Below are 14,026 nucleotides of genomic sequence, written 5' to 3'. Positions count from 1 at the left end.
TGTGTCGTCGTTCACCGCTGTGCAATCGTGCCGTCGCGCCGTGCCGTGTCAGCTCGCCGATTAATACCGAGTACGGCCGCGCGTCAGCGGCAACCGCGACAACAACGACGACAACGACGACGACGACGACGACGACGACGACGACCGGTGGCGTCGACGACGACGGCGGCGACGACGGTGGTGCGTGTCGCGATTAATAAACGGGCAGTGTGTGGTGCTGTGGGGGAAAGGACGATGAGGGCCGGAGGGATAATTTGGGTGGCGACTTGAGGTCAGAAATGTTGAAATTCGGCAGCAAGAGCGACGTGACGGTGGTGCATCGCGCCACTATTCGACTGTTCGACGACAACGAAATTATTTACTGCGACTTCCAGGTGAGAGAGCGCGCCGTCTTTCTCTTCGCACCGCGACGCGCCGTCATCCCTCGCGCGACTCCTCTCTTCCACCCCTGCCTACATACACGTTTCCTTATTCGCCTGCGCGGCTCTGCCATTCACGAGTATACGCGTCCAACGAAAGATCTGAAAAAAAAAAACAAAAAGATCTTTTTCCCTGCTCCGATTTTCTCCCGCTGCTTGAAAAATTCAACCTGTCGAGATTACCGACGACTGCACTTGTCGAAAAGTGGCTAGCGTAAAAAGAAACGAAATTTGCAACGTACGTGCGCGGTTTTACGTGCGATTTCGACGATACCACTCGGTGCGGTGATTGGTCGGGTGCCGTTTGTGTGTTAATGTGTGATTCTGTATGTAACTTTAACGCTTCTCAATTGTTTGATTTCCGAGCATGTAACGCGAATTCATAAACGCGAGAAAAGCGTAGCGCTCTTTGTGAAAAAAAAAAATAAAGGTTTTCTCGGTTGCGTAAAAAAGTTTCGGCGGTTTATGCGGCTCGTACGGAAACGCGTTAATAAAACGTCGATAGAACCGATCGTATTGTACAAGTCAATACCCCGTCGTATCGTCTTCGTGTTTCGTAACGTACTAGAGCGATGAACATTGTGAAGAGATGGAAACGTGACACACTTTGCGCGTATCGATATTCCTTTTCCTTCGTATTTGATAGGAAATATAAGAGAGAAAGAGAGAGAGAGAGAAAATGTGTCGGCGAAATGTAAACTCGCGCGACTTCTTTTTTGACGTGTCATCGACGACCGCCACAATCGTCCGCCAAATACAACGAAAATATAAAACGGGTTTTTAATGCCTGCGCGAAACGTTTCGGTGAGACCGAACTGACATTTCGTTGAAATGTCAAGATTACATATTCAGCGGATACAAACAGGTTTTGTATAAAAAACTAACGTCTCGAAACGTGTTCCCACTTTGCGATCCGAATTTGTTAATTACAAATTTACTTACAAAGCGTTTAATTTCACGACACACATCCCGCCTGACGTTTCCCCGTTCTCTCCACGTGCTAACTAATTTGTCAAGGCTACAAAGTTGAGCACCGCTGTGGGGTGACTTCATACCTCGTGAGGTCTGTAGTGGATCCCTTTGACGTTCAGTTGCAGATACGCGGCGTCTCCGACGGCAGGCGCGCACATACACACACACACACACACGCTCCTCCGACTTGGATCGATTCCAGAAAACCACACACGCAGTCTGTCCTGTCAAAACCTCTTTTCCTCATCTCGAGCTGTCGAAGCGTCTCAGAAAGATCGACATTTCCCAAGGAACTGTATATCCGAGAGATTTGTCACTTCAAGCTTCGCTACGTTAACACACTCGCTCGAGATCAAGGGAAATGATACATGCGGAAGAGGAGATCGTTGATTCGGCAAAAAATCTCCTAAATTTATCTTCTATTTTTACTCTTCAATATTTTTTTTGTTAGATTCTCGGTTATCTTTAGTCGGTTTGTTTGGTTCAAAAGAAATGCAAACAATTTAAGCAATACATTTGTTTTTGTACATAAAATAAGTGAGACGTACATTTTAACAAATTTGTTTTGCACGTCCGTAATTTCATTTGATAATCAGCGCCGATCTGTGTTACGCAGCGCGTAGTTACAGCTACTGCGGTCGGCAACTACACAATTTAGTTAATCAATGTCGTTTCCATTCCTCATTTGAGGTAGAAAACTTGCGTTCTTCTCGCCGCAAAAAATCAGCGCGAATCAAACTTCAAACTGAATTGCTCAAACTCGTCTCCCAAGTCTCTCTCTCTCTCTCTCGGAGAGTTTCGTCGAGAATAGGTTTTTCTTTTTTTTTTTTTTTTTCAGAAACTCGAAAATTTGTCCATCGGGAGAACAGGGTCGCTCGCGGTTTGTTTCTCTTCATTAAAAGAGCGCGAAGCGATGCGCTCTTTCGCGAGAACCGCAGAAAATAGGGGATGCGTGTTTCGACGGTCTCGCGCGCGCCAGCGTCGACGATATTTCGCTGGGAATAATTGGCGGTCGGCCAAATCGAAGCGACGCCGATATACGGGACACACAGGGAGTAACCATTGGCTCGGATCTAAACCCTGAACGAACGACGTAGGAGGGATGAAAGAGGGTGGGCTGTTGCGCGCATTAAAAGCCAATAAAATTGGAGCTTCGTTCGGGTATATCGGATATACTCGCCCGTCTATTGTTTCAGACGCGGGAGAGTACGTATGTATTTCTGAACGAGATATTTTCATTTTTCTTTATCAAACTTTTGCACATTTTATTTGTCACAAAAAATAAAAACAGATAAATTATTCCGAAAAAAATTAATTATAATGTATATATATATATATATATATATATATATATATATATATAACAAAACCAAACAGGGGATTAGCACTGTAAACATTATTCTGTAGTGTCACGAATCCGCGCTGTAAGCGCGCGCGAAAAACGTTGCGTTGGCAGTAAACAAGCGATATTTGTGTCAATTAAAAAGCGCGATAGTTTGCGTGAAAAATCAAATTGAAAATATAAAATATTTTTCGCAAGATACTTCTTTGGATTTTGCGCGTTTATTTTTATTTCCATTCGCGCGCGAATAGCTTACGAAATATCAAAAATTGCGCGCGGTCTTATTACCGTCTCTTCCCATTTGGCGCAGAATAAAAGCAACTTACAACAGCACTTTTGAGATGCAAATTTAATCATATTAAAACAATTTATCGGTAAATTTTGATGAGATTTGTCGTAAAATATAACCGAGAAAAATATCAAACTACCGACTATGTCGAACTACCGCGTGACTTTGGAACAAGTTGAAACTGACCTTTTTTAGTGTTACGTCTTTGCGCCAGTTTCGAGTATGAGATCCGTGCGATAAAATTTTCAGACAAATTCTCGGACGCCGTATTATCTCCGTCTCCGCTGTATCAGGGACGATCCATTTGGCACACTGTCGCTATAATGGATGTAAATTACGGGGACGGGCGGAATTATCGTCTCGCGCCTCCCTAAAAAGACTTTTTGTGAAGAAGTCTTGCGCTCTCCGTTGACATTATACACACGGTATATAGTCGCGTTTCAAATCTTGCTCCGAAAAATGAAAATCTCGCGATAACCCTCTCTCCGGAACGGCCTCCGTTCTCTCGTCTCTCAACGAGCCGTGTCAAACATTGTGCCAAGATAAATGTTGGCGTGTGACGTAAATAAGAACGGGAAGATTTTTTGTTGGGATTCACATCCCGAGAACGGAAGGTGCGCTTGCGAATGTCTATTTGCATATACGCGTAAATTATGCAAATGATCGAGTAATTTTGCGCGTTTCATATTCGTGTATGATAATATTGTTATTTTTTGCGCGCGATTTATTGATTTTTTGTTTGAACGTCTTTTCTTTTCGATCGAGAACATCTCGTTATTTACGAGATTGCGTTACAACACAAGTACAAAGTTCAACGGAAAATATCCTTCCCGCGCGAGCATAGTGTGTCTATTATAAAAGCCGCCGTGTCTGGAGGTACAGGGTCACCAGGCTACAATCAATGATAACTGTGTTTTCTTATAGTTCTTGCCGCTCGCTTGTCGACGACGTGGCGGCGTCACTTAAATTATTATTTCCAATGAATGCAAATCCCCCGTCAATAATAACGTCGGTGTTGTTAGTCGACATATTACATAATCGGATTATTTAGGATTTTAGAATATCAGAAAGAAAGAGAGAGAGAGAGAGAGCGAGCTTCTAAATTATCTCGACAACGATATTGCGTTTAATGGATTTTACTGCAATTTTCAATCAACAATCAAAGGTTTTTAATTAAACAGAGCGTGTGATTAAAATCGCTCGCCGCTGCCTAAATAACGCGATGAATTCAAACGCAAAATTTATAAATAAAAACTCTCTCGTAGGCGATGTTGCGCGCAATATTGTGTCAAGTTTTTACTCTTTCGCCACATTTATAACCGCGGAGCGAACTCCAAACTCGGAAGAGAGTAAACTCGGATAAGTTACACGCTCGAATTAGCTTTGCTGAAGAATTTCACAAGTAGTTTCTCGCGATATCGGTAGACTTGTGTATGACGCAAGCGCGCGCCCGAAGTTCGCTTTGAGTTTGTTTTTATATATGTATATTCGAAAACAAATCCATTGTACTTATTGCTCTCGTCACTCTCTGGATATAAAGATCAACGAATAGTTTCCGCGAATTTTCGCGAGCGAATGCGCGAAGATGATCTCCGAAGGTGCAAGGTCAACAAGCTGGCACAGTTGTTTTTTTTTTTTTTTTTTACACGTTTATAATACATCAAGCTCGCGGGGACATACCGAGCGAGTAACTAAGCGAAACTACTTGCGCGCACACATACACATACCCCTATCGCTTCTCGATATTGATTGTCTCGTTCCTTGACACGTGCTTGGACGTTTCCGGCCGATGTTTGCAAACTCTCGCGAGACAACTGACTAATTGAACACGCACGAGCTTCATTTTACATTCACGTGTACGTGATACATTGTTTAACACACGGTATCCTGTATTCTATAATTACGTTTTGCGCCGCTCTAATCACTCATCGCTCTAATTAACGATTTAACTATTTACGGCCTCTTTACCGCGCGAATTGGCTATTTAGTCAGATAAGCCATCTGTACAATGTACGACTAGCACGCGCGCGCGCACACACACCATTTGTTTCTGTAATATATGCCGAGAATTATGCACCGTCGAAGCGATAAGTTCCATCTCTTCTCCGAGATTTTTATCTGTACGAGAAGATAATTAATAGATAATTAATAACGTTTAATTTTGCTAAATAATATCGGATCTAAAATAAAAAAGGAAGCGACCAAAAGAGCCAATGGTTCATTGTTGGCGGTGGATTATTAAATCATTTTTCACAGTTAAACGTTTCGATCAAATTTTAATTAATATCTAATCTGTCGTAAGATCTCACGGAGTTTATTTGACAGAACTTTTTTTGACAGAAATAGATTCTGTATTTAGATTCAAAACGAACGAAGATAATAAAAAAAAACTAAAATTTATTCCGAGTTTATTTGTTGCGAGAAGAATTGCGTAACGGCGAGATAAATACCAAAAGGTTAGAAGTCATGTCTCGCACGCGAAAGTCCGTCGCGTTAAAATCTCTCGCGGCTGACTTCATCCGGTTTTGGACTACTGCGCGCTCGAGAAGACGATCTCGCTCGCGGGAAAAGTCGTCTAATTTACAGCATCCGTAAGAAATATGCTCTATATTTCAAAGAATGTTAATACACACACAAACCACCGGACTCTCTCTCTTCTCATTGTGCGAGCGCGGACGTATCTTATTTCACGACGTTCTCCATTTTTGTTCCTCGGTGAATCCGCGCGAAAAACACTCGCTCGAATTTTATCTCTCTCTGATTTTACAATCTCTCTTTGGTTTGCAGATTTACGATGGAATTTTTTGCTCTCTTCGGTGTCTTCGCAATCAAGAAGTCGCGACACTCGATTATTCGGTCTTTTACTTAAAAAACGAGAAGAAAGTAGTTCAAGTTTCTTGCACTTTGCGGATAAAACCACGACAGCTTGTCGCGTGTATTTACACGTATGTGTGTGTGCGCGAGTCGCGTGCACGTGGCACTTGATGCGCCGAGAACTTTGCGAGAATCGTGCGCAAGAACCAAAACGCTTGGCATGCCGACACGATTCCCGAAAACAATGCGACACGGCGATGCGTACACGAACGGCCGTTCCCTCGGGAACTCGGTGTTTTCGGCCCCGGGGTTTTTAGGATTGTTGCGGCAAAAGAACCGCGTCACAGTTTCTTGTAAAAATGTGTTACGTTCCGCAACTACAAGCGCTAAAATATTCAATTTGGCTTCTCGATACACGCGGGAGTTATTTCGGGACGTGACATTTCGGCACCTTCACGCGACTGGTTCATTCAGCGAGAAATTTGCATTCGCGAAGACGTAGTGATGCTTTTGTTTTTTTTTTCACGCAGAAGATATCGCGCGCGCGCGTGTGTGTGTGTGTGTATGTGCGCGCGCGCGCTGTTACATTTGCGATTTAACGCCGCGGCGTAAAAAAACCCGATTCTTTTTCGCACAAAGACGCGCGAACAATTGTGTTTACGTCGCGCGAGAAATACATTTTTGTCGCTCGCGCGTGTTGATATTCGAATCCGCTGTAAACAACTTTTTCTAAATTTAACCAACATATCGCGAACAAACGCCGACTGATTTCTATTCTACAAATTCCAATTTATGAAATATCAATATTTTCATTGCGAAACGTTTTACGCAGACGACACGCGGACGATCGGGCGAAATTGTTTTTCCGAAGTTTTTTGGTTTTCAGTCTCCAACGTTAGCGTCGATTGATATACCAGCGCTCGCAATTACGGAGCTATTACGTTCGATAATTGCAGCGATCGCAATTTGTCGAGTAGGTACAGAGGTCACGGTTAACTCATCATTGTTTATGTAATCCGTCTCGTGACACGTATAGGGGAAGCCGTAATCTCAATTTGTTTTTTTTTTTTTTTCTAGCATGTAGCGTACGCGTGACAACGTCGCATTTAACATCTAATTAATGCGACGCTGGCATTACACGTTCCTTTTGCGTTCTTTAATCTGCGCCGAGTTATCGTTTCATTTCCAATTCTGTTTGACAACGTGTTATTATTAACAATTCCGCGACGCGATAGAAATGCCTTGACGGCAAAAAAAAACACTTGTCAAGCTCTTGTTTTTCAAGTGGTTTGTTCTTGAGATTCTGTTCGAACGCGGCAAACGAATGGCTTCGAGAAGTTGAGAATACGCCCGAAGAGGAGTGTGAGAAAAAGTGGAGGGAGTACGGGTTTTTAGATCCCGCGCGGTTTTTAGGTCCCGCTCAAAAATTGAAAGTTACCGACTTCGGAAGCCGGCGTGACTCGGTTACGAGAGTACGCTTACGTGTTCCGCTTCCGCAAGATGGGAAGGTAGTTACAAAAGCGTCGTATAATCCTTGATTTATGACTCGCGGTTTTTTTTTTGTCTTCCCTGTAATTTTCTTCGCAGCTCACCTTGCGATATAACAAAGTAGTTGGTTTTTTTTTGTCAAAATACAGAAGAGGAGGATGTTCTTTGTTCGAGCTTGCGAGAGAAAAAAAATGCGGCAAATATCGCCTCGTTATCGCGCACTTTGCGTATGTATTAGATTTTTAGAATTAATGTACGTATTTGTGAAAAGAGAATATGCACGCGCATGCACACAGTGCATTTTCCGAACGTTCTCGGGCATGAAAGTGCAAGGTTTCCGTGCAGTCCGTCTTTTATCGGACTTCCGGTGTTTCACGCGTTGCACGCGTCACCTCGTTTTTCCTGCTCGGCAAGTTGCGACAAACACAGGAGCGGCTCTCTGTTTTGCGCAGCGATGGGAGAAAAGACGGGGGAAAAAAATGCGCTATGCTACTTTTTGCAAAAACAAAAAAAAAACGAGAGAGAAAACGCGAGAGAATTTTTGTGAGTTTTTTGCGCGACGAGTTAAAATTCATTCGATATATCTCTTCTGCGTATGTGATATAATTTTTAGTATCGAACTTTTGATACATATTATCGAAAATAAAAATTGTTATCTAATTGTGAGAAAAAAGCAAGAAAGAGAGAGAGAGAGAGAAGATAAACGAGATTGTTTCGCGAAATATCGTGAATTCCCGATGGTAAACCGTTTCAACACGACAGAAATATTCCACTCTTTGCATTTCGCGCAACAATATTCTCTTTCTTTTGTTCTTTCTTTTTTTTTTTTTGAAAAAAAAAAGAGATAAAGTAAGTGAAAACACGAGTGAGAACACATCCATGGTCTGATTGTGGCGATTTTCCGTCTCTGTTACAGCCACAAGACAAAGGGCGCTACATTCTCGAATATGTGTGCAAGCAGCTCAACATTTTGGAGATGGACTACTTTGGGCTCCGCTACGTCGATAAAGAGAGGGAAAGGGTGAGTGCATTTTCACACGCGCGCATTTGTAATGAACTCCGTACAACCGGATGATTTTCGCACAGAACATAACGTCTCTCCGATTGTTTACACGTCGAGTAGTTTTCTTAAAATATCTTTGCAAAAACGCGTAACGCTTTTTTTTTTTTAATATAAGAGAGAAATTTCCGCGAGAGATTAATATTGTTGATAGCAAAACCTATCGAGTCGCAAAAATGTGTGTAAAATCGCCGTAAAATTTGCTTACAACCGGTAACATTGCACGCGATGTACACCATCGTAATCGTTATTTTTAGGTCATTGGTGTAATACCAGAGGGCTTAAAAATAGATGTGTCTTGAAATACCAACGATTCATCGCGTATAAGCTGTTGTCTGCTCGTGAACACGTCACACATGCGACGGCGGTCATTTATTCCGCCCTTCTCTTTCTATCCGTCTCTCTTTTTCTCACGTATGTCTGTAATATTTTGTAAATAAACTTTTTCCCTTTTTATCTTCGAAAAAAAAACATGTTACAAATGAGATGATGTTGTCGATTTCATAAACATTGCTGCAAAAATTTCATTATTCTTGATGTACTTTTGGTACATGCATCGTTTACGATAATGATGCATATATCAGTTTTGCACATCGATTGCTGAGATTTCTAAGAGAGAGCTAGAGAGAGAGAGAGAGAAAGTGCAAATTTAATTTGTTTTATAAATAAACGCGCGTTCGTCAAGAAGACCCGCAAATTCGTCGATAGCGCAAATGTATTCAAACGCGCGTTACACATCTTTTTGTTTATCGTGGTAAATATCAGATAGCGATATTTATTTTTCCGGGCTGGAAAATCGCGCGATGTATAATTGAAACTAAACTTTCGCATAAAATTATATGCATCGCGCACCCGTAGTCCGACCGTTGTTCCAGTTTTCCCGACAGCCGACTCCGCGCCGCGATGACAGTGAGTTATTAAATTTCAATTTAGCGAGAAACGGAACTCTCTGAAATTTCCTCACGTTTTGCTTGGCCTTTTCCATTGGTTTTGCCTTCGAAGAATTAATCGCGGAGCCGCGTCTCTCGCGTCTCCGAAATGAACGTGCATTTTTTTACTTAAATCTAAACGAGTGAGCGATCGCGCCGCGGGAGAGCGCAGTCAATCTTAATATTCGTATCCGGAGAATTTAATTCCGCCGGGGGAAAAAAAATTGTGTTAATTTTCACATTAATCTCTTCACATTTGTAATAAGAGAAAAGTTAATACGACATTTTTTTTTACGCGTTTCCCACGATTATCTTTGTGTCTCTCTGTCTCTCTCTCTCGTTACTCTTTCTGCGTGCGCAATTAACGTTAACAATGACTTCCTACTTTACTTTCCTCTTTCGCGATAAACCTAACAGCGTGCGATAAATTTATGCAGAGCATAAACGTGCTTGCGTATGTACTCTTACAAATCTACGAACAAAAGAGAGAGAGAGAGAGAAAACGAAACGCGAAACTTTAAGCGCGAAACTAATTTTGCTTCTTCGTGTTTGGGAGCACAAAACACGGGAAGGCCGAAAGAACAGCATCATTTTGCGAATTCAGGCCTTTTTTTTTTTAAGGCCTCGGCGGAAAAATCAATATTGTCTGTGCATCCACAGACATTCCACATCGCCAACGTCTTCAAAAATTAATGCGCGCCGCTTCCTATCCTCGGGCGAAAAGATTCCCCGATTCCTCCATTCTTTCAGAGCTCGCGTCTCGCGAAATCGCAGAATTTTTTCGATGAAAAAAAATTATCTTTTCTTTGTCGCGTTTCTGTAATGCAATAATGCGGGGAGGGGTAAAGATTGAAACTCAAAAACAGTTTTACTCGCCTCGACGACAAAGGAACGAATAAAGCGCGCGTTTCATCTCCTCACGCAAATTGTCAGTTGTCAGCTGCGAATCCTGTTTATTCATTTTCTAAGGTGTTTGTTGCAGGAAGAATAAGATGTAGACAATTGCGCTGTTCTCTGTGCGGACAATTGTGTCCATTTACTTCCGCGAATAAATTTGCACATTTCTTTATCTTTAATTTGTTTTGATCACATAAATCTTCTGTTTTCTTCTCAAATGTATATTTGTGTTCGTTTAGAAATTTCAGAGACAAATAATTTTGCCTTTTAGACAATCGAAGGTGACCAGATTTTCTGTCGCGCTCCGAAAATAGGCGACGGAAAATAGAATTGATGCGACAACAGTTGCGGTTTTTGTTGAATAAACAATAAAACATAACGATAACTCTCAATACAACGTTTTCAACGATCAAACCTCATAACTCAACGGCATGTATCGCGCTCTAATGTGAGCGCAATCACTTCATCAAGTGCGGTATTAGAGAATCAGATGCGCAAACTTTGTACGTGTAATTTCGAACGGTAGAGATACCTTTTCGCGCGTGCGCGAATTGTTGCCTATAGATATCGGCAGAAGCTCATTTTACGGAGAATTTCGCGTGTTACGGGATTCTTCGCTTCTCGTATTCCCTCGAGATACAGTTAAGCAGATTGGCTCGGCGCGCTGTGCGCAATAAGCGAGCGGAGAAATACAATATGTGCAAGCGTTATTTTCGAATCTCTCGCGTTTACAGAACAAGCGTTTAAAACGCGAGTATTTATCGAAATGGAAATTCACGAGAAATTGCGCGACGAATTTACGTCGGATACGTTTTTCATCCGGAATTTCTTTTATTTTTGTTGCAGCACTGGCTGGACTTAGCGAAGACAGCGATCAAACAGGTGAAAGGTCAGTATATTAAATCGAAATTGCTCCCGGAATGAAAAAAACGCGGCGACGCTCTTACGTACGTACTTATAGCCTTCGCGCGTACGGTATCGCATCAGCTGCGAGGGTTTCGATCGTCGCCGTTTCCTCTTTCCCCTCCTTGTTTCTCTCCCCCAATTATGTACGGGTCGATGTCACATGAAAGTTTCAAGCAGTCGCGACCCGCTGGCCTATTCTCGTAAACTTGAACAGATTCTTGAACAAACCTGAAGGGGATGACGTTTGTGTTTTTTTTTCTTCCTCGCGAGAGTCCCGTTTGAGGATCAGATCCGCTCGACGGAATAGATGGGATCTCGCGAAAAAGAAGATGACGATATTCTCCCGCAACGGGTTCATGAAGAAACAATTTTTTCCGCGTACAAAATAAGCTTGAAAATGTAAAATCCCGAAGATTTGTAGAAACGAGCGTCGTCTTTGTCGCGTGCGCGTGTGTGTGTGTACCTGTTGATTTTAGTGCTCGCGATTTTTAACATCGATATTTACGTGACGTCGTCCTTCATCGACGAAAAGCGCTTTTTCTCTCTTTTTTTTTTTTGCTCTCCGATACCCTCGCAAGAGCGCGCGACACAATATCGGGCGTCTGATTAACTTCAATTCGCCTCGATTTGCTCAACAACAGTCGAGAGAATATACCGCGGAAGTGTTTTATATATCCGCGGGGCAGGAGAACGAAAGCCGTATATAGAGACATATGTATGAAGATCGCAACCCCGCGGAGATGACAGCGACGCGTCACGCATTATCTTCGAGTGTAAAGACCGATTTGCATCGCTCGCGTATACACACTATATTTGCGCCAGTTGTTTTCTCTCATTTATAGCAGAAAATAACTCTCACACGATATCGCGTTCTCCGCGAACGTTCGTTTTTACTTACGCAGCCGCTCTCGATAACAGTTGTGATTTCTCGTGTCAAAACTCGACGCGCGAGTTCTCGTAAATATTTTTTCTCGCGACAAGCAACCGAAACGACACGGTGTCGCGTTGCCATTGACACGAATTTCGTCAACATTACACGCGTGATAACGAGCCTTAGCACGTTTGTTCCTCCGAAGAACATAATAGAGCAATGCGATACGCGCCGTCGCTATCCGTACGTCGTTTTTTCGGATACTTATCAATCGCGTATATTTATTATTTTCTCGAACGAGCTTCTCCGCGTTCCGTGTTATCGCGCCATGTATCGATTCGTCGTTCTACGAGAAAAGAAACGATCGATTATATCCGCGCACATATCGAGTCGTAAAACCGGTCGGGACGGACTGCTTTTGGTAAACGCCGCGCGCACGGAATTAAAAAAAAAAAAAAAACGACAAAAATTGCAGCTAATTACATTTTGTCGCGGAAGAAAATGTCGCTCGTTAGACGTTTGCAGGCACGGAATGTTTTTTTGTAGCGAAAAAAGCGCAACCGGAGAAAACGTATGATTACGTGTCGTATGTTTTGTGAAACGCGCGCGAGTTTCTCTCTCGTTGCGCTTTTTCTTCACACGCGTATTTGAAGTGTGTGCGTATAAATCGCGACAAGTTATTTAGTGCGTGTCGGCGGAGGACACCGATCCGCGGCGCGAAAAACGCAGCATCCTGCCTCTCACTGCGAGCGTGCGCGCGTGTGTGTGTTCCAGACATGCATGAGATTGTGCTTTGCTTCCGCGTGAAATTCTACCCGCCCGATCCTTTGCGGCTAAAAGAGGAGATCACCAGGTATCAAGTTTACCAGCAGCTCAAGAGGGACCTTCTTTACGGACGTTTGTGTTGCAGCCCCGGCGAGGCAGCGCTGCTGGTGGCGTGCATAGTGCAAAGTAAGTTCCTGCGTACTTTGCGTGTTATTGTAATCAATCGTCACCGGCGTGGTGAAAATCTTTTCCGCATATCCTCCCGTTTTGACGAGAGAAAGGAACGCGAGAATTGATAAATTTGTTCGGTGGCGGCAATTTGTTAAATCGATTTCTTTTTCATCTTTCACACATTCGTTTGTTTTCTAGATAAAATAAAAAGTAACCATTTATTTGTCCCCGTAATGAGAGAGAAAGAGAGAGATTTTACGTCGACGCGCGATAAAAGCCAAAAGTTCGCAAATGTAATAAAAATTTTAAAAATTTCAATCAAACAAGCTCGCGAGTAAAAAACGCATTAATACATAGTCGTTCTCTCCCGCTTCTGAATATCTATACATGCGCGTGTGTATGTGTGTGTGTGTACCCAGAGACACCGAATTCGCGAACAATGCGGCCGACGGTACGTGGCGTCAGTCGATTCTCCAGTTCAACTTCTCTCCATTTTATACGCGCGCGCTCGGTCAATTTATTCCTTTATCTCGACTCTCATAATTCAGGATTTCCAACTGGAGACCTGTCACGGTCACCACCGTGTATTACCCTCCCTCCTGATCGTTGCCTATCGATCGTCGCGACGCAAGTCGCGAATATACAAAATGACAGGGGAGAGAGACCTTCGTTTCGCATTCAGCGACGAAACTTTGTGAAATTTTCAAGAAGCGCGCTTTTCGCAAAAATTATCTTCGAATGTAACAAATGTATATAAATTGCACGCGGCTCTCTCGGTATTCGAGCAAACAATAACGCCAGCAAGAACCGATGGCTGTGCAAAAATATAAAATATTTTTTATTTAACGTGTGAATTAACGCAATTCGAAGTTAAATTCAATTTGAAGATCTAAGTCGGACGCTCAGTTTCCAATTAAACTTTAGTCATTCTTTTAATTCGCCAGCTCCCACTGGCCTTCTTTTATTTCTCTCGTTTATTTGTAAAAAGTATTTTTTTACACGTTCCTCTTCTCAATTTAAAATAATAGCGCGTTTCACAGAATGTGAATTTGGTCTGCCGCGGTTTTCAGAGAGAAATACGTCTATCTATTTATGAAATCTTC

At 42.6% G+C, this 14,026-nt stretch overlaps 1 protein-coding gene across 3 annotated transcripts in view; it reads left to right on the top strand.

The window, feature by feature from the left end:
- The first annotated feature begins 140 nt into the window (after window positions 1-140).
- Window positions 141-14,026, top strand: part of LOC109854064 (FERM domain-containing protein 5) — a 31,250-nt gene continuing 17,364 nt past the window's right edge. Inside the window, exons 1-4 of one of the 3 annotated variants that reach the window (XM_020426777.1) lie at window positions 141-374; window positions 8,241-8,345; window positions 11,057-11,099; window positions 12,762-12,938. In XM_020426777.1, coding sequence (XP_020282366.1) covers window positions 279-374; window positions 8,241-8,345; window positions 11,057-11,099; window positions 12,762-12,938 — 421 coding nt within the window. In that variant the 5' untranslated portion in view covers window positions 141-278. The remainder of the gene's footprint in view (window positions 375-8,240; window positions 8,346-11,056; window positions 11,100-12,761; window positions 12,939-14,026) is intronic. The other 2 variants (XM_020426774.1, XM_020426775.1) reach the window with 2 other exon arrangements.

The sequence above is a fragment of the Pseudomyrmex gracilis genome, unplaced genomic scaffold, assembly GCF_002006095.1.
Source record: "Pseudomyrmex gracilis isolate BER0280 unplaced genomic scaffold, ASM200609v1 scaffold_59, whole genome shotgun sequence".
NCBI classification, from domain to species: domain Eukaryota; kingdom Metazoa; phylum Arthropoda; class Insecta; order Hymenoptera; family Formicidae; genus Pseudomyrmex; species Pseudomyrmex gracilis.
This window is presented reverse-complemented; position numbering and strand designations above follow the sequence as displayed.